Raw genomic sequence first — 21,131 nt, 5'->3', positions numbered from 1 at the left:
CCATGAGTAGAATTATGTGTGTATGCAAATAGCCTCACTGGAAGTATACTTACTGAAAAAAAAATTGACGCGTTCAATAGTTCAATACTGTATATTCCAAAAGAATCCCGACTACAATTAAGGAAAATGAAGACCTTAAGCGTTACAACTGTGGTGGCAAGGTATGACAAAGCTTAGAATAATGTGTGTGTGTGTGCGTGTGTGTGCATGCATGCGGTGTGTATGTGTGTCTGCATGTGTTAGGGGCTCAAAGCCTTTTATTAGACAGGACAGTGAAGAGAGGACAGGAAATGAGTGGGAGAGAGCAATGGGGAGTGGGACAAGGAAATGACCTCAGGTAGGTCTCAAACTACCTTTTATGGTAAGAAATGCTGATAATACAAGATGCCAATGCTACTGCTGTGCTTGGCCTCTCCCCTGGTCCCAGTTTTAATTAAACGTAGTGAAGGGAGGTTAGAACAATAAAAAAAATACACTTGGGGAGGATCACCTCACTCAAGGGCGGTGGTAGTGTAGCGGTTAAGGAACTGGGCTAGCGTGCAGTAGCCTAGTCTGAAAGTTGTCGGTTCAATTCTCGGCTTCCACCATTGTGCCATTGAGCAAGGCACTTAGCCCCATGTTGCTCTGGGGACAATGTAATCCCTTGTAATATAGTTGACATATGTAAGTCGCTTTGGCTAAAAATGCGTCAGCCTAATGTAAAGATAGATCCTATTTTGAGGCCATGATACAGAGATGTTTGAAATGTACAGAAATTGTCCGGCTTCATTAAATTCCCCAGATAAACACGTGTGTGTGTAGTGCGCATGCACTTATTCAATTGAAAAATAACCTGATTGGCCTGGGCCTCAGCTACATGCCCAGCTGTTCCACTAAACATAGAACTCACTCACTTTTGAACAACTTACAGCTTTAATCTGACATGCTATCAACACGTATCAACATGACTCCATATCATGGTAGTGTGGCATATACATGTGCAGTGCTGCTTGGAGAAGATGATACTTCAGTGCTTGATAAGCAAATGGAAATATGAAGTCTGTTTGCTCCTGGAGCAGAGAACCAATGAACGGTTGGTGCCGCTTTGTGGCAAAGGAATGACAGCTGATGAATTGAAATTGTTTTCACATGACAAGGGGGGTCGTATGTGTGTGTGTGTGTGTGTGTGTGTGAGAGAGAAAGAGAGAGAGAGAGAGAGAGAGAGAGGCAATGTACGTATACTCATTTGTGAGTGTAAATGTGGTTCTCTCTGTGAGTGTCACAAATCTTTGCTAGAGCAAAAGATAAATAGGTATTGTGTGAGTGTGAAAGCAAAACCATGAATGTTTTAAAAGTGGAGACTGAACTCAGGAAATGCTACTTCCCTGTTCAAGGTTCAGACAAACACTGAGTATTTCATCGAGAGTTTGTGAGGTAATCAGACGTGAAGCAGCGCAATCTGGTAAGCTTGCATTTCATCCCTATTATCAGTGAGATCCGGATCATCAGTTATTTCTGTGTTGTGTGTTATCTTATGTGTGTGTGTGTGTGACACATTCTGTGTCATTTTTTTGTTTCTCTCTCTCTCTCTTTCTCGTGTTTCCTGTCACTTTTCCACATGAATAGTAATATCTTCATCTATGTTTTGAGGCTTTGATATACCACAGAGTTAAGAGCATTTTTTAGCTTGTTTTAACTTCAGAAACATGTCCTGGACTCCTGGTAAAAGCCTTTTATGCAGGTTTGCAGGTCATGGCAGGTAGGCTACACTAAAAGTAAACTGAGAAATGTTTTCACTGTAATAGTTTCTTTATACATACCTGATTGTCTGAAGCTGAATGAACGTCCTTGATATGTATAAGGACCATTGAGTGAAAACACAAAGGGAACAAGAGCCAACATCTAAAAATGTCAGTTTGGCAGTTGGCTATGAAATTACCACATTTGTTTTAGCAGCGAAAGGAGAAGTGGTTTTAAGGAAAGACTCAAGCCCAAACAGATGTTATCTATGGGCCTGTCCCCTTCACTTGCCTCAGGAGAAACCTCATTTGAGTCAGACCTCAGCTGTCTACAAATGTCTACCAATTACTTTTAATTGCTTAAGTGTGCTAAATGAATTAATTAAAAGGAGATACAGAAGCCTCATTTATTGAACAAATACAGTTTGTAACATATTTGGAAAATGTCCTCAGAGAGAGGGGGGAAGTATGGATTGGACATGTCCTACAGGGGCGTCAGACAGGGGGTAAAACCACCTTGAAAAGTCTGGAATATTTTATTTTACCTGGGTTGAGGAACATATAGGACTGCCTATGCAGGAGCCCAAGATCTTGTGCTACACCCCTGATGTCCTATACCTACATTTTGTCTCTAGCTCTCTCTCTCCCTGTAAAAATACTTTCCTCTGTCGTTGTAGGCCTATGCATGTACTAAAAGTATCTTTTCTAGAGCTCTAGAGGTCCAGGAGAGAGGGCAGCTGGTCCCCTGCTGAACTCTAAGGATGCTCCACCACCTCTTGAGCCTCTCCTTCTTTGCCTTGGAGGCTGTCTGTCATTTCTCCGGTGCCTTCAGCCTGAATGGCACATGGGAGATCTGGAAGGCTGAGCACAGCAAAGTCTACCCCAACCAGGTACTACTGACCCAAGTATATACCTCTCTCGTGTGTATACGTGTGATATTAAGCTCATCTTTACCAGTTGGGTTTTACAGTATGTCTTACTGTCTTCTGTCTCTGAGTTTGCATGTACTTACATTTCAGAATGAGGAAGTCTATAGGAAGTTAATTTGGGAGAAGACAGTTCAACAAGTGATGAGACACAACCTGGAAGCCTCCCAAGGCCTGTATTCCTTCATGTTAGGACTGAACCACTTTGCTGATATGGTAGGTTACAGATTGACCTTCAAATGTGCTTCAAGTGCTTAAAAACTGTAGTACTGCCATGAATTTATAAATAGTATTTCTAGTGGTAGCATGCTTTACATAGTATACCTAGTGGTAGCATGTTGACACTATTTGACAATGTAGCTGACTTCCTTTCACATTCTCACTTGTGGCTTCTTCTCTAACCAAGCAGAGGCGGCTTCATTGTTTGACTAATTTCGCAAACCATTCTGTAAAATCTATCGAAAAAAATTTATTTTCTAAACGTATACTATTAAAGATGTATAATCATATTCTCTAAGTAGAAAAATGTAAATAAATAAAATTAATTCAAATAAATTCCCCCAAAAAATAAAGTAGGTCTTTATGTTCTCTTTGGCATCTCAATCTGCCCAGACTACAGATGAAGTCAATGAAATGCTGAGCTGTTTGAAGTCAGAGGATCCCTCCGCCCATCACAACGTAACTTTCACTCCAGTAATGGAGGAGCCTCTTCCAGAGAAAGTGAACTGGGTTGAGAAGGGTCTGGTCAGCGAGGTGCAGAATCAGGTATGATATTAGCACATGACTTAGGCATACATCTGCTACCACAGCACCACAAGGCAAATATGTTTCTTCACACAACAGCAACATTTCAAGTTCAGGTTCCCTCTGATGTTTAATGAATCCAGTTGGGTGAATCCAGCCAAATTGTTGAATTTGCTCTGCAGGGATCTGGAAGGGATCCCATTGACATCCTTTTCCGACTCACCAAAAACCCAGCAATGTGCATTTTCTTTGGAATTGAGTCATTAAAGCTGCAGTTGGCAAGATTTTTTTGATCATATTTACTAAAACCGACACTATGCTCCGACAGAACAACAGAAATCAGCCGGTTTTAGGGAAAAAACGCACTTCTACCTCCTCCACCTATAGCCTGTTATTTGTTTTGCAAAAATCCACAGCTCCCGGTTCTTCTGGTCCAATCAAAGCAGGGCTGTGTGAGATCTGACCATCTGATCTGTCAATCACAGTCTGGTGCAGTCTGGTGCGGACTGACAAGCACAAACTCGATGACAGGGTGCTCGGTGGTAGTGGGGGAGGGGCATGAGAGTTGTAAACATTCAAAATTTTGGCTAAGTCCCCTCAATCTGTCAGACTTGCCAACTGCAGCTTTAACAAGAAATATGTGTTTCCTGCACTCCTGAAATGATTTGGTAAGAGTTTAATGCACCAATTTATGGGAGGTTCAGAAGCGTCAATGCTGAAACAGGCGTCAATGGGATTCTTTCCGATGGACCGGTAGAGCAAATTCAAATTAGCTAATTGTTGCAAACAGGTTTGTCTGGGTTCACCCAGTTGGCTTTCTACACAGTAAAATCACAAGTGTATAATATGAAGTGTTAAATTACAAAAAATATGTAGGAGTTCATTTGAATACAGTAAGTGTTGTATGACTTCCTTTTGATCTGAGAAGAGTATCAAGCTCTACTGTATACAATAAAATGAACTCTTAAAGAGTTAACTGAACACTATTTATTTGACTTCCTACAATTTACTACTTTATTATTATCATGAGTTTCAGACACTTTCAGTTTCAGACACTGTGGTAGGTCGTTGATTTTTTTTTCCAAATGTGCCCTTTGTACTTATAAGCTTATATGTGCATAGACATAGTGGATTACAAACCATTTCTTGTATGCTTGTGATTGATTAATATAGTATTAATTGCTACCTAAGGTCTCCTCTGCTTTCTATCTTGAAAGTTAATCCTATTTTTTGTAAATAGTCTTGGATTAAAGCGTCTGTTAAATTAATAAATGTAAATGTGCTTTAGAGTTGGCTATATAAGGTCAGTGTAATCTCTGTGGGCATGTGTGTCTGAGGGATGTGGATAATCAGAAGTGTGGCACCAGACTGTCCTGAGACTTGCTGTTCATTAGGACTTGATAATACCTTGCTTTAAGTCATAACTAATAGCCTACACCAAGTCTGGCTGCTGTTAGTTCAAAAGTTCTGTTCTGAATGACGCCAATTAAGTTATTATAACAATAAATTAACTTGACTCTCTCTTTATGTAAATCTACTGCTGAAAACAGAATAGAATAAACGTCTTCAAATAAAATTGCCAAGTACACAGTGTTGTCTGCATACCACCTCCGTTCCATTTGTTCTTTAATGATTAGATTGTCATTCGATATACATAACAAAGTGGATGACTTGATGCATGGCTGTTTGGTGTCTTCCACAGGGCCCCTGTGGTTCATGCTGGGCGTTCAGTTCAGCAGGCGCTCTGGAGGCCCAGATGAAGCGTCGGACAGGCAAACTAACTCCACTTAGCCAACAGAACCTTGTAGACTGCAGCATCGCCTTCGGCAACCACGGCTGCAGGGGGGGCTACCTGAGCAAGTCCTTCATATACGTCATCCACAACAAGGGCATCGACTCTGCAAATTATTACCCCTATGAGAGGAGGGTGAGCTCGAGAGAACAGGGACATGATTATAGAGTTATTATTTTCTTTTTATATTTTCCTTTTTAATATATATATTAGGGGTGTAACGGTTCATGTATTCGTATTGAACCGAAACGGTACGGGCGTCACGGTTCGGTGCATGAATTTACACGGAGAATACACGGTATAAAAATACATAAAACTCGTGTGCGCATTAATTAATGTCATGCGCAATTACTGTTAAGTAGCGTGAGTTACGGGAGTTCTTTAGCGACACCTAACGCTAATCTGTAGCCTCGCCTTAGCTCTGAAGCTCTGATTGGCGCCTATGTTTTTTTTGTCAGGTCGTCGGTCAAGTCCGTCAGTCATTAGCAGCACTAAGGTTAGACCCACAAGAGTTAGAGGATCGATCCGCTGGTCTCTTTAATATCGCAAGTTTGAGAACTTCAGTTATAGTAACGTTAGTACAGGCGAAAGAGTGCTGGATAAGATGAAACTGTGTGTCGGCGTTGTTCAGCAGTTGTTGGGTATGTGAGTGGAAAAAATACTACACATATTCGAAGCCATCACCCAGATGATGTAGGCTACCAATCACTGAAACGAGGGGAAAAAACTTCCCCTGCGCATCAGCAGCCTTTGGATTCACATAGAAATAGGGCCAAAAACTATGGCTTAAATTAAATGATTTCGTAATGACAGAAAGCTATGTAAATCGCGTGGTAATTACCTTTATGTTGGGGTAACTTGTAACTTCTTACATGAGGAGCTGGTGTTAAGTGCATAGACAGTAAAATAAAGTGACAACGCTAACCAGGCTAATAAACAAACCATGCTACGGTGAGTTAACGTCAAAGGGCAAAGTCACGTGACTTCTAGTTGTAGTCTGTTTATGAAATGAAAGGAGCAATTTCGTTTTTTAAAAAAAGGCAAAATAGTGTGATATTTTTACAGTTAGTAGGCTAGATTATTACTTTACACACAATAAAAAAAAATATTGAGGCAAATTGTAGACCCTTCCATATACAACTAAACACAGATGTTGAAGGTCTTGCTTAAGTGGATTTTTAAAAATCATTTTTCTATGTAATTTGCACTTTCAGAAATAAGAGATGCTGTAGGCCTATTTTCAGTTTTTAGCTGATTGTCTTATTTTGTTTACAAGTTACAGATGGAGTCTGGGTACTTATTGTACTGTTTAGCCTACATCTTACACACTTCAGGCTGTTGCAGATAGCTCAGGGAAGAGACTGTATGACACTAGGTGGTACAGCCTGAGACATGTACAAAAAAAAATGCTTTCTGCATTTTTGTTTTGCTTTTCCCTCCATTGTACCGAACTCGTACCGAACCATGATGTCCGAACCGAGGTATGAACCGAACCGTGACTTCTGTGTACCGTTACACCCCTAATATATATTATATATACTTTTGTCCCACATGTTTTATTTATCATTATTAAGCACATTGAGTTGTATTATGTATGAAATGGGCTAGCAGCTAAACTGAGTGGAGACTAGAGTGAACCCTCTGCGTAGACCCTTTCAACCAAATAGAATGTTCAAGCATTGTTTTTGTTTTTATTGTTGAAAGGGACAAAAACAATGCTTGAACATTCTATTTGGTTCCCAATCTACTTCCTCTGCATTAAGATAACATATGGAATGTTAAAACGGAAGCCTTGTGGGGCCAACTATGATGCTGATAATGGAACTCTCTTGAAAGGGTCTATAAATATCCATCCCTGCACACTGTATATTTATCATGCAGTTGTTTTAGAGGTCAAGATTAGTCAGGTGATGATTAGATGATTGTCTGGTCACTGGTGAGGTGTACAGAGTGTTAACAGCTAGAAAACAGGCCAAGCACAGGGACACGATGAGAAGGACTGAGAGTCACTGAACTCACATCTCTTTTGTTTAGTTAATGATGGCATCTGTTATATGATGTTGTATGAGTAATGACGATTGCAGACTGGCAGGCCAGCATCATACTGAAGAGGCTTTATGGTGATATCCAAGTAGGATATGTCTGACTGTCATTGAAGGACTTAATGAGTTAGAAACAGGGTCGGACTGGGAACAAAATTCGGCCCTGGCAATTTTCTCCTGGACCGGCCCACTATTGGACCGACGACCCCCCCCCCCCCCCCACACACACACACACACACACAAGCCCACCGATACCAAAATCCCCCCCTGATTCCCCCCCATAAATAACAAACACACAGTATCATGCTGTAGCAACACTTCATAAACTGAACCCAAACATTTAGATTTGGACCTATAGGTTATTATATAATCAGTATCGTAATTTCTGTCAACTATGACGATCTCCATGCATGTTCAGTAGCCTATATTTTTCATTTAGTTAAGCAGTGACATGTGGTTTAAGTGTTGGGCAAGTTACTTCAAAATCGTAATATATGATGTATTACTTATTACTGTCATTTCAAAGTAATTCATTACATTATAATATTACTGTATCTGAATTGTAAGGCATTACACTACTATTGTATTACTTTTAAGTTACTTTTACCAAAATATCTGGAAATATGGATTTGGAATTCTAAATGCAGTTTATTATGCTCAATGCAGCTCATTGCACTTCTAATGGAGGGTGATGTGGTACAACATAATGACTGAGCTAGGCTTAAGGCTAACAACAGTAGAATGCAATAGGTGCAGTGATGGCTTATGATGCAATACAAGGAACAATCATAGCCAGAATTTTGTTTAAAAAAGACAAAAGGTCAAAGTCTGGTCAATTGTGATAGAAATGCTGTAACTTTAGGCTTAGGCCTACTCATTAAAATCAACAGAGAGCCCACTACCTGTATATTGTAACCCAAAACTTAAAGACATGTCAGGATAGGCTACACAGTGCAGCAACTGGCTACTGGCTTTTTATGCACAAACTGGTGAAATACAGTATTAACTTAAGTACAGTATGTCATCATATGGCCAACTATAAAGATGTAATCTGCCTGTTCCCAGGGATGGGTAGTATTTCTGAAACATGTAATATGTGTTTCAAATGCAAAATAGTAATTTTGTAATTTTAAAAATACTGCAAAATACTATATGTGAAAAACACAAAAAAGTAGATACTACAGACAGGTGTAATGAATAATTGGTAATTAGGCAACAATGGTTTATGTTTATCGCAATCAGCTAATGTGAGAACAGCTGTGTTCAACAACACTTACAGCTTTTCAGTGACAGCTATTGCTGAAGCATCAGCTCTGGTCTGAAGCACTGGTGTGAAGTGGTACACAAGTAAAGATGAGCAAGTTGACCTGTGCAAGTTCACATAAGGACACTGACAAAGGCAACCATGTCCCATTGTCTCCATGCCAATCTTTAACAGAAAAATGTCAGATATCTCAACCACAATGACATCAATAGATGGTAAGATGTTGAGTGTACCCAGATAGGTCAGTCACTTAGGCCTACCATATATCGTTACAGGTGACAAGCTAATCATCGCAAAGTGTTGTGCTAATGCTGGGAACAGGCAGGGATGGGCAAAAATACATCAGAATGTATTTCTAAATAAACATAAACCATTGTTGCCTAATTACCAATTATTCATTACACCTGTGTGTAGTATCTACTTTTTTTGTGTTTTTCACATTTAAGATAAGATAATATAAGATAAGATAATCCTTTAATTGTCTCCCAAGGGAGAAATTTGCATTGTTACAGCGTCCAAGACAATGAAGGAAAAGAGACTTATAGGAAACCCCCCCCCCCCCATACATCTTCAGTAGGACATGCAGCAAATACACATACACAAATACACATTCCTTGGGCATGCTTCCCAGCACCATACCTGTTTGAGCTCATGTGGGGAAAGCACAACCACCATGTACAGCCATTTATCGCAGTAACAGACAGTCTTATCATCCTACTACGCACTAATGCTAAATACATAAAATAAATAAATACAACAACAACAAGGATAACCTTTTCTAATGGGAACCCACAGTTCTTAAGAATAGTTACATAGTCCTTGTGTAATGTATAAAACTGTATAAAAAAGTAGTCAGTAAAACATCTCCAGTAGTTCTAAAGTGCCTTGTGCTCTATTGGGGTGGTGTTTATTATACAATCTAACTGCAATGGGTAGGAAGGACCGGTGATGTCTCTCCTTTATACACACAGGGTGTAGCAGCCTGTCACTGAAACAGCTGCTCAGTGTTGACAGAGTGGCATGCATTGGGTGACGCTCGTGACCCAGCATAGATGTCCGTTTCGCTACCATCCTGCTCTCTCCCACTATCTCTATTGAGTCCAGCTTGCATCCCAGAACAGCACTAGCCCTCTTAATGAGTTTATTCAACTTCCTCCTGTCGGCAGCTGAGATGCCACTCCCCCAACATACTACTGCATAAAAAATGGCTGAGTCTTTTAGTATTTAGTATTTTGCAGTATTTTTAAAATACAAAAATACACACCAATAAAGTATTTTGATACAAAATACAGAGCCAATAAAAACCCAATAAAATACAAATGACAAAATACTATTTTGCATTTGAAACACATATTACATGTTTCAGAAATACACCCATCCCTGGGAACAGGCAGATTACATCTTTATAGTTGGCCATATGATGACATACTTAGGTTAATACTGTATTTCACTAGCCTGGGTGTTCCCATGCTGCCTTGCTCGCAATTTGATTCACGCTGCTAAGGCAGCCTGGAGACAATGGAGCAAATTTTCGCCTTAGATAGGGAACCAATCACAGAACAGGGGGGAAAGCAAGACGATGATGAGCTATGCACAGACGCATTTGATAGACATCCGTGGCACCCAATAAACGGATCTGGGCCCACTTCCCCGAAAGCATCTTAAGCCTAAGAGCGTCGTAAAGTCCCTCTTACGAACGTCTTAAGATTTGCCGACTGTTTCCCGAAACCATCGTAGCTTAAGAGCGTCGTGAAAACACTCGTAGATCTACGAGTGCTCCAGAGTACTCGTTACCGGCTAAGAGCGTCTTAACAGTACTTCTCACTGAGGTCACCAACAGGACATACAGAGGAATTACAACTTAGAATACATAATCCAACTTACGTTCCCATTCTTTATTGTGTTTACCTGTGATGAATCAGATTTTAGCGTGCAAAATAGCCTACATTTAATGGTCATAATAATGTGATGAAAAGCGGACAAAAATGCAATCAAGTTATGAAACGAGACGTTGCTAGAATAGTTTGACCTTATCTTTGCTAAGTGAATATTTTATTAGGCCTATGAGGTAAAAAGCAGAGAAAGCAACATGTGGTTTAGTCTGTAGCCTACTGCATCAAAATCTAAGCCTACACATTTCCTTTCTTTCTTACTCGACTTCTTTCTTATCTTCAAACGTGTTCATAAGTGGCACCGCGAAAAATTATTGCATGGTGCAACAATCTAATCTTAAAATAATTACAATTATTTATGTCTCTGTGTGGTATATAACCTACTTGGGATGCTTACATGCAGATGTCAAAGTGTTTTATTTTCGTATTGATGTGAATTAATGTGTAGATCCGAAGTTTAAATGGTAGGCCTATATCTGTGACGTGCAGTCACCTGACATCACCGTCAAATCAGAGGATATTTCAGAACTATTAACGTGGACAGCTCCCCTTAAGAGCATCTTAAGAGCAGTGCACGCGCGTTCACGCTACGAGCATGTTCGGGAAACAGTCGGAAAAATCAAACGAACGATCGTAAGATGAATCGTAGAAAACCCTCTTAAGAGCGTGTCTCCGTCGTTATCGGGGAAGTGGGCCCTGGGCATTTTTTTCAAATACGAGAAAATGAACGTTTGGTTCCCAGACCACGTCTCATTGAGAAGTGGTGGCGCTAGCCAGGCTAGTATTTCACCAGTTAGGGAACCAAAATGGCCAGTAGCTGCACTGTGTAGCCTATCTTGACAAGTCTTTAAGTTTTGGGTTACAATATACAGGTAGTGGGCTCTCTGTTGATTTTAATGAGTAGGCCTAAGCCTAAAGTTACAGCATTTCTATCACAATTGACCAGACTTTGACCTTTTGTCTTTTTTAAACAAAATTCTGGCTATGATTGTTCCTTCTATTGCATCATAAGCCATCACTGCACCTATTGCATTCTACTGTTGTTAGCCTTAAGCCTAGCTCAGTCATTATGTTGTACCACATCACCCTCCATTAGAAGTGCAATGAGCTGCATTGAGCATAATAAACTGCATTTAGAATTCCAAATCCATATTTCCAGATATTTTGGTAAAAGTAACTTAAAAGTAATACAATAGTAGTGTAATACCTTAGAATTCAGAGACAGTAATATCATAATGTAATGAATTACTTTGAAATGACAGTAATAAGTAATACATAATATATTACGATTTTGAAGTAACTTGCCCAACACTGATTAAACCATGCCACTGCTTGACTAAATGAAAAATATAGGCTACTGAACATGCATGGAGATCGTCATAGTTGACAGAAATTACAATTTGTGCCAACATGTTGTAGAAACACAACCACAGCCTTTAGGCCTATTTGGTGCAAATCTTCTACATTGGTTATAGTCAGCGATTCACATTAACTGTAGGCTATCACCACAAGTGTATACTAAACGTTTTTGCACAAGTTTGTGTGCCGCAAGGGCGCAGGAGGCACGGGGGACGTGGGGGATGTGTCCCACGCAGTTCTGAAGAGACGGACGTCGTCCCCCTCACTTTTGATAAGGAAAAAAAGCCTTATAGGTACGCTAAATAAATAATAACCTATAGGGTTTGCGCTAACTATGTAAAACTCCCCATTAACAGCATCACATCACTAACCACAGCCATCTACAGTTTAAGACTGCACAATCTCATATTCACTCTGTTCGATATCTGAAGCCAATTTGTCTACTAACAACCAGGGGCGCAGGAGATATTTTGAAAGTGAGGGGGACCAAATTGTGAACACAAACCCATAGTGAGATCAGATTTCCAGATATCGGATCGCTAACTCTGGTCCACTTTCGACCATAAACTTGCCAGAATATTAAGATAATACCATTGATTGTTTTCTAAATATTTTTTGAAAACATGGTCAAAACTGTGAGATGAGCACAATGCCAGATCTGCCCTCAGACCAGCTTCTTGCTATGTGCAATTCTACTTTTATTTATTTTAGATTTATTTCACACTATTTGGGCCAATGGTAGAAAACTCTAAAAGCAACATGGGATGTTGATATTTTATTAAGCCATGAATGAATCATCATGCCTATCCAAACATAGACTACTACATGATCAAATAGCCTATACTTAAATTGTCTGGTATAAACCAAATCAACTCTCCACTATGTGTTTGCAGTTAATATTTATGCAACGTTAGAACATGTTGGCTTAACAAGTTACCAGTCCAGAACACACAGAATTGCAAAATTGCAACAGAAAGTTGACTTTATAATCAACTACTATTTGTTCCAACAGCATTTAAACAAAGCATTTATAAAATTAAAAAATAAATACTGTTACTGTAGTAACTGTACCACATTATCCCAAGCTTCAAAGAGCTCCCCACGTCTGTGACAGGCAGACGTGATGCCACTAAATTCTCACCTTTATACACACTGAACGCGTAAAAACGCTAGGTCCATCACTCTGGGGTGTAGCCTGCTCTGGATGTATGCACCAAGGTAACTGACATATCCAATTTGTGTCTTGAAATTATGTTTGAAATAAATGTCTTAGAACAAAAACGTTGGGTATAGACTTGTATTTATAGGCTAGTTAGGGTAGTAAAACGAGTTGATCAGTAGGCTTTGAGTTTGTTATCAATAAACATAACAGCTAATGTCATGTTGAGCAGGAGACTAGGCTACCATAAATCCTCAAATTATGCCCGGGATTGATTCTATTTATAGTCGGACAAATAATGGCAGGTTCCCATATAGGCCTACAAGACGGGATAACAATTGCCTATATACCAACAATTGCCATCAGTCCACCAGCACTAGAAGACATTGTTTCGATTTAAGTCAATGAAATAACACCTCTTCTAAATATTTTATTATATTGTTGGTTGGATTAATAGCCTACAGCTGGCAAAGAAAAATCGTTTTCCTACCATGGGTATCCAACACACAGTCTCAAGCTCACTCTCTTGCCGCTCCTTTCGAGGTAGGCTAATTGCCGGCTGAAGCCTAGGGTAGCCTACTACATTACACAATTGTTTCGCGACTCAAGGCATTCCAGCCTACGAATTTAATAAAAAGTACTAAATCATGCATAATTAAACAATAACTCAATTTAGGCTACTTGGCTACGCAGATATTTTCCTATTAGGCTACAGCATAACCCCATACAATGAATGGCTGCCTTGTCTCGCAATAAACAGCAGCGCTTTTTTCACTTCAATGTCACAATCCCGACATTTTTTCAACTGCATGAAACATAACCGTGAACCATCAAATATCTCCCAGATTTCAGTGCCCATCAGTCTAAACATTTAGCAATATAAATCCCAAACCAAACCGAAAATGTTATGCTTTTGATAGCCTACCGTATGCTGCTCCAAACGAAACGCATGTCTAAATGCAGGTTAGAAATGAAAAAAGCCTGCCTCTAATAGCCTACCAGCTTGCCTTAAATAAAGATGCTGTGCTTATATACTAAGCAAGTAATTATTTTATGGTGGTTGTTAGTAGACAAATTGGCTTCAGATATCGAACAGAGTGAATATGAGATTGTGCAGTCTTAAACTGTAGATGGCTGTGGTTAGTGATGTGATGCTGTTAATGGAGAGTTTTACATAGTTAGCGCAAACCCTATAGGTTATTATTTATTTAGCGTACCTATAAGGCTTTTGTGGGGGGGACGACGTCCGTCTCTTCAGAACTGCGTGGGACACATCCCCCACGTCTCCCGTGCCTCCTGCGCCCTTGTCTACCGGTATGTATGTTCGCGCATGCATAAAAGTTACCTTAGTTCATTGTGTTTGTGACTTTAAACAGTGGATGTGCTTTAGTAAAGCTTTGTGCTTCATTCAGCATTTTAAACCAGTTCTTACGCTAACGTTTTGACCAGCAATGTATCTCTCTTGCCTACCTTGCCTCCCCATTTCTATTTTCGAAAGAAGTATGTCCATGGCCAAATCTTATCCTAGTGTTCTAATCCTTGGTGGTTGCGTGCGTGCTTGTGCTCTTATTCTCATTCTCTCTCCTGCGCAAACATTATGTCCTGCATGCCTGCGTGTAGTTCTACTGCATAAAGTTTCACAAAGAAATTAGTTTGTTTTACAGAAATGGACTACTGCATGCAGGCTATAACCAAAAGCACACATTTTGTAAATAAGCGGGTCGGATCGCGGGTCGGGTATAATTTTGTCCTAATTAATATTCGCGGTCCGAGTTGCGGTCGGGTTGATTAAAATATCGGGCGACTGCGGGCCGCTTGTGACCAAACCCGCGCAACACTGGTTTGTAGCCCCGTGTGTGTATGTGTTCTTATGACATTTGCTGGCCGTTTTAACCTTGTAAACGTCATTTTTCGACCAGTTTTATTTTATTCACGTAGGGGGGAGGGCCTAGGAGAATTTTTTTGACCAGGGGGAGGGCCAGGCAGAACATTTTTAACCCGATCGTCTGTGACCCGATCGTCTGTGTAGCTTATATAAGCTTATATAAGCTTTATAAGCTTTTGAAAATTCTTGATAATTAGCGCGCAAACAAGCGAGACGTAGGCTTCTATAGTAGCCTAGACCAGTGATTCTTAAACTAGGGGTCGCGACCCCAAATGGGGTCGCCAAAAACTTCCGTGGGGTCGCCAATTATTTTCTGTATTCAGTCTGAAATTATTATTAGGTGAAACAAAGGAAAATAATATTGGCCTTTTTCTTATTTACACGCAGTTAAGAGAAGAGAGAGAAATGTTTTCGTCTTTCAACGAGATCTGGTTCAGCCTATGGACTACTGGTCCGCTGATAGAAACAATGTAACTGCTCCACTACGCAAACTCAACTTGTTCCCGCTATTTTAAGTAAAACAAAACAAAAGACATAGGCCTAGGTAGCCTACTAGCCAAAATGGACAGGTGGCTGCTTTAAAAAATGAACAAAAGCTCGGAAGTGCCATCTACCAGTGCGTCTACTCCGTGATCCTCAGATGGGACAAGTCTACAGGCCGGTGAGAGTAAAAAAGGCGCGTCGGCTTTATCAGAAAGAATTTCTGAATTATGGATTGACTTGCCAAGTTAAAGATAACCTCGACCACCCACAATGTGTGATTTGCGGCGATGTTCTGGCGAATGAGAGCTTAAAACCTGTCAAAATGAAACGACATCTCAAAATACAGATGTCGGCTCAGCAAATCTCCGTGTCGCCGTATGCAGCATTCCTCCTAGAATTAACTTGCTATGTTCACGGAAGCATGCCCACCCTTCCCATTGAAATTGTTAAAGATAGTAAACCAGAAAAGGGAAATAAAAAAATATTGTTATTGTTATCGCCATAAATATAATTAATGTAACGTTGTAGGCCTAATGCTGCAGGCTACAGTATGTGTGTGTGCGTGCTTGTGTATGCGCGCGCTATACGCACATAGCGCTCTGATCTGATATGGCGGCAGCTTGTTTAATCGTTCGTGATTGTTTGGTTTTCTCGGTTCTTGTTCATATGGAGTAAATAAAACAAATGACTTTGCTTTCTAGTTTTTGCTTGATTTAGTTGTTAACGTTTGAGGGGGGTATTTGAGTAAGGATTTAGAATGGGTTTGGGGAAAGTGGGGTCGCCAGACCTCGCCATACTTTTTTGTGGGGTCGCCAGACAAAAAGTTTAAGAACCACTGGCCTAGACTGATAACGCACCTATTGCTGAGACCCGCCCCTTTAGTTGGAATGTGATCATTGCAGCCTCAGTAGACACGAGAGGAGCAGAAAGACACCAACATAACATGAGGGATAGATGTATTTCTTCACAAAAAAATATCAAACTAGATGTACCGCGTAGCGGTACAAAATATGACCGCCGCTCAGTCCTGCACATCCATTCCGCGAAAATAAATCATATTAATGAATTTGTCTCCATCTTCTACTCCATCCCCCACTCTTGAAACTTTTGTGTATGCTTGTTTGGAATGTGTGTTTGCACACATTCCGCACACAAAGTAGCCTACTGGCGCTGCAAAGGTGAATAGATTTGTTTCTGGGCCAAAAAATCTGTACAATTGTTATAAAACCTTTAAAATCTCTAAACAATCACAAGTAGGGCAGTTCATCACAGTCCATCCATTGCAACTGGACTGATGAAAGGTACACCTGTAGGCTACATTGTATTTGGGAAAAGCAGAAGGTAGCAGCATAATGTATTTATTTATTTATTGTTAAACAAAAAAATCCCTGTCAGTTCCATGCAGTTTTCAACAGCTATCAAGAAGAGAGGTCATGTCATGGATTTTTGTGAATGTTTCTTCTTCTACATATGCATAAGTTTAGTCATCTAGTTCAAATGATATTCAGCTTTATTGTCAATGCACAAATTAAATACCAGTAGTCTCAAACAAAATGCCGTTTTACCCAGTGGTGCAAATAACTGACATGTCCAAAAGGGCCTTCATGAAATGCGTTGCGAGACTGTTCATACACATTTTAACGGGCAAAGTTGAAGAGCTACTCTCCGTTATTGTTTGTGCAAATAATATGCTGATTCATGTTCCCTTGCATTTTGCAACCATGAGGTCCATGGTTAAGCTCAATCTTTTGACGCAATCTTTTGATTTTCACCCAGCCTAGTCCATGGTAGGCGCCCGATAGAAATATTGTTTAATTTTGCGATTGAGATATCCACGCACTGGCGCCCCCCCTGCGACGTGTTCGCCCCCCGGTTTTAGAGCTATTCTAAATGCAAAAATGCATAGAGGGAGTTATGACAAAACCGTGACTGTTAACAAACTATAAGCTATATGCTAGGCCTATTACACAACACAAATTGTCACTAGGCTATGCTGGCGACCCAAATAAAATCTCCGTTGGAACCAATGGCTTACACCTTACAGTATCAAGCTGCCACCTCTTGGCGAAAAGTTAATAGTTTTGCATATCAGTAGTAATACATTTCACGTAGCTGTGAATCACGGAAAGGGCGAATGAAGTGGACACTTCTAAATGGAACCCAACCCACGTACAGTAGCTCAAGGTCTGTGGCTAAAGCAGCCATAATGAAAGCGTTATCATTGTTTGGATACTTCACACACACGTGTTTTTTAATCGCATAGACTACAACTACCAAGCTGGAATCAAAGCACATCGACTCCCCTCTCACACCCTAAACACGCACTTCGAACAAACAAAAAGCGCCTCAGTCTCACGGAATAGCCATAGGCAAAACTGTATCTGACCGGTGTAACGTTGGTACTAAATCATCCATCGCAAAGAATGATTTTTGTAGCACGTGCAACAAATATGTGTAGGTACAGCCCTGCCCTGAATACATCTCAACGTGCGCTCTAAAACATCTGGTTTAAATGGAGATGTAGATCATCACGGGATCATGGACAGGTTATCTTTCAGGTAGCAGCTAGCCTATATATTTTCCATTAAAAAACCATCACGTAGCGAACGTGTTGTGGCTAACTCACTTAGCTCCTGTTAGTAGCCTAGGTTATGGTCATAAGCAAATGAGATGACAGTCGAAAGATACAATTAGTGCTGTTATCGATTTGCTTGGTAGCCTATAAACGCATTTATGGTTTTCTACAAATACATCAATAATCAAATTGGCCTCCATCACTCAACCATGCTAACGGTAACATTATTTTACCTACATTCTGCTATTGATAGGATTAACGTAGCCTGCCTACTGGACCTGCAGTAAAAAACAAGCATGTCCGATAAACATTATCAGATTTATTTCGGCTTCAAGAGGAAATGGGAATTACATGTCATGCAGAAATCATCCTACCCTTAGACGTTCTCTGCGGTAAACTACTGTAGCCTACAGTCTTGTCCTTGTAGGAAGCATAGTGTCTATCCAACCCACTTTAGATTAACTTCCAACAAAATTACGTCTCACTGCAACGATGCGCCATCTAGTGGACAAACGACTTCTTATCGCCAATACTGGAAATGCAGCCATGATGATGATGATGAATATTTATTTTGGCTTTCTTTTAATCCTACTGAATTTGTAATTATGTATCGGCCGTTCTAATGCCGATAGTATGTGGGTGCCTGTGTGTGTGTGTGCATGTGTATATGTGTGCACCACCATCTACAGGCCAATGAGTGTAGAGTCACTAAATGTACACATAACTTAATTTTTTAGACCCCCCCATGGATGAAATTCTACGAAACTTGGCATACCCCCAGAGAATGTCAGGTTAATCATACACATAAAATTTGGTGCAGTTCTGAACGTCTTTACTGAAGAGAGGGGCGATTAAAGCAGAATGATATTGCATTTTCATTTTTTACCGGGGGGGTGCAAATCACAAATGAGTGATTATGGGCTAAGTTGATGTGGGCCCTTGAGACCAACATACCATAAAAATTTCTTCATCCTCGGTGCCACGGTTCAGGTAGTTATTGAGGAAAAACTGCATTTTTTGGGTTTCGGGGGGCCCAGCGCGGAGGGGGAGTGGCCCCCGGGGACCAAACGAAATTTTTCCGTAAAAGTCTAGTGGGGCTACATACCCACCAAATTTCATGTGCCCCGGTGTTTCGGTGCCCCGGGTATCGTTGACCAAAATTTCAGGAAGTAGATGACGGGAAAAAAAAAAAAAAAAAAAAAACTTTGACAATCCCTATATGACCGCTTCGCTAGCTTCGCTAGCGGCGGTCATAATAATAATGGATTGAAAAGAGGTACTAATAAACCAGACATGCTAGAATAGAGACCAGAAAATGGACATCCACAGTCCCTTTCTATCAACACCAGTGATTTTTATAGATAAGGATTAGGCTTTAAAACAGATTGTCAACATTTATGTTGTTTGGTCTGTTTTTGGCTGCATACATGAAGGCCAAGGTGGGCAATGTGTTTTCCCTGGTTTGAGGTAATACTGACATTTCTTCAAGGATGGCAGGTCTGAAAATATCTTCTCCATCATTAAGTTATTCAATTAGGCTAAACATGGCCTTAACTCAAAACAGCTGGTAGGCCTACTGTTAGGACTATGTCATTTTAAAATGTAAAAGTGTCAAATGCAGCCATATTTAAATTCTGCTTACTGCATGTTTATTATAATATAATATGATAATATTCAATTATTCAATTCAGGTCTACCTATGTGTATGTAGTTCAAATGTAAAACTCGGGCGCGCGCGCGCGTCGGAAATATGTCACCTTTTTCAGCCTTTCTGAGTTTGCAGGTATGCACACACTGAACCTGTCATGAAGAGGCCAAAATGATTGACCTGTCACCCCCCCAATCCAAATGGATGCAACTGCATAGGCTAAGCCTAGGTCTACATGACGGGCCGCAAATAGGCTAAATAACTTTTTTTTTAAATCCCGGAGGTCACCGGCCAACATGTGGACCGGCCCACCGGGCATTTGCCCGGTTGTAGATTACCAGTCCGAGCCTGGTTAGAAAGACTTTGATGTCTCATGAGGTTATATGGGCGGAAAAGAAACCGCCGCCAGATCAGGCTGAGTTCACCCAGCCTAGTTATATTAGGTTTAAACATTTACAGAGGTTACACAAAGATGAGGCATGCCTTTCCAATTATCACTGTCTTTTGGCTTACTTTAATACCCTTCTGTGTCTTAAGGAGGGAAAATGTCGCTACTCTGTCAGAGGCAGGGCGGGGTACTGTATAGATTTCCGGATTCTTCCATCAAGGAGTGAGAAGGCCCTGCAGCACACAGTTGCCAATATTGGCCCAGTGTCCGTAGGGATCAATGCAATGCTACCATCCCTCCATCACTATAGAGGAGGTATGTAAAACTAATGTTAAATGTTGCTGTCTATGATACGATATAGTCAGTATCTACTGTATTTAAAAAGTATTTCCTCAGCAGTGTACTATAGCCCACTGCCACAATTATCTGTGAAAAGGAAATATTTAGCCCTGGTCTGCTTTATATTTGTGTGCAAATGTTTGTTTGCATATTTGCAAACAGATTCTTTATCTACTCCTTTACATCTTGTGAAATATGTTTGTTATTTTGTCTGTTTGGCTTTCCAGGTATATACAGTGATCCACAATGCAACCCAAAGCTGACCAATCATGCTGTTCTGGTTGTGGGCTATGGCACTGAAAATGGACAAGACTACTGGCTCGTTAAGAACAGGTAGTCAATATATTTAAGATGTCTATTTCTCCTGTCATTTTTCACATAGTTTATATCTCTGAATAAAGAATAAATGTATAAAATGAAACAAGTACAATTTGTGACAAAATATGATGCATATTCACCAATAATAATCTATTGTAAAATGTGTGTTATAGCATGAAGCCTAAATAACTAAAACTTGGTCCATCACTGCATATTTTCATTATAACTTGTCATTTTTGTTTATTCAGCTGGGGACCAGCCTGGGGTGAAAATGGATATGTACGCATGGCCCGCAACAGAAACCAGTGTGGCATCTCCAACTTTGCTATTTTCCCAACAGTCTAATAGTTCACTTTGGCCCTCTGAGACTTCCTTGTGTATAAACTTCATTATATTTTATGAAACATTTTCGGTTGTTTTTAATCTATACATCTATCATTGTTTAATTTATTTGTGTTTTTAATTCTACACTTAACTCTCAGTAAACCATAAATGGCCTACCAGTGAAGTGTGTGTTTTTGTTTGTTTGTGTGTGAGGCCTACATTAGTTATAGGATGGGTAGCCTACCTTAGGGCCTACCTACTGGTGATTTGGATAA

At 40.2% G+C, this 21,131-nt stretch overlaps 2 protein-coding genes across 2 annotated transcripts in view; one reads left to right on the top strand and one right to left on the bottom strand.

The window, feature by feature from the left end:
• Positions 1-21,131, bottom strand: part of LOC143140458 (ras-related protein Rab-25-like) — a 230,825-nt gene that overhangs the window by 145,743 nt on the left and 63,951 nt on the right. The gene's annotated exons all lie outside the window — the stretch shown is intronic.
• Positions 1,158-21,030, top strand: ctss1 (cathepsin S, ortholog 1). Its single transcript, XM_076301372.1, has 8 exons — positions 1,158-1,441; positions 2,428-2,608; positions 2,738-2,860; positions 3,257-3,409; positions 5,091-5,315; positions 20,025-20,190; positions 20,442-20,547; positions 20,781-21,030. The coding sequence occupies exons 2-8, from the start codon at positions 2,480-2,482 to the stop codon at positions 20,875-20,877; spliced, it is 999 nt and encodes a 332-aa protein (XP_076157487.1). The 5' UTR covers positions 1,158-1,441; positions 2,428-2,479; the 3' UTR covers positions 20,878-21,030.

This window comes from Alosa pseudoharengus, unplaced genomic scaffold (assembly GCF_046254945.1).
Source record: "Alosa pseudoharengus isolate Yale_2024_CS ecotype anadromous, Long Island Sound unplaced genomic scaffold, YU_APseudo_1.1 YU_APseudo_1.1_scf_23, whole genome shotgun sequence".
Lineage (NCBI taxonomy): Eukaryota > Metazoa > Chordata > Actinopteri > Clupeiformes > Clupeidae > Alosa > Alosa pseudoharengus.
Note: the sequence above shows the minus strand (reverse complement) of the source record. Positions and strands in the feature narration are given on the sequence as shown.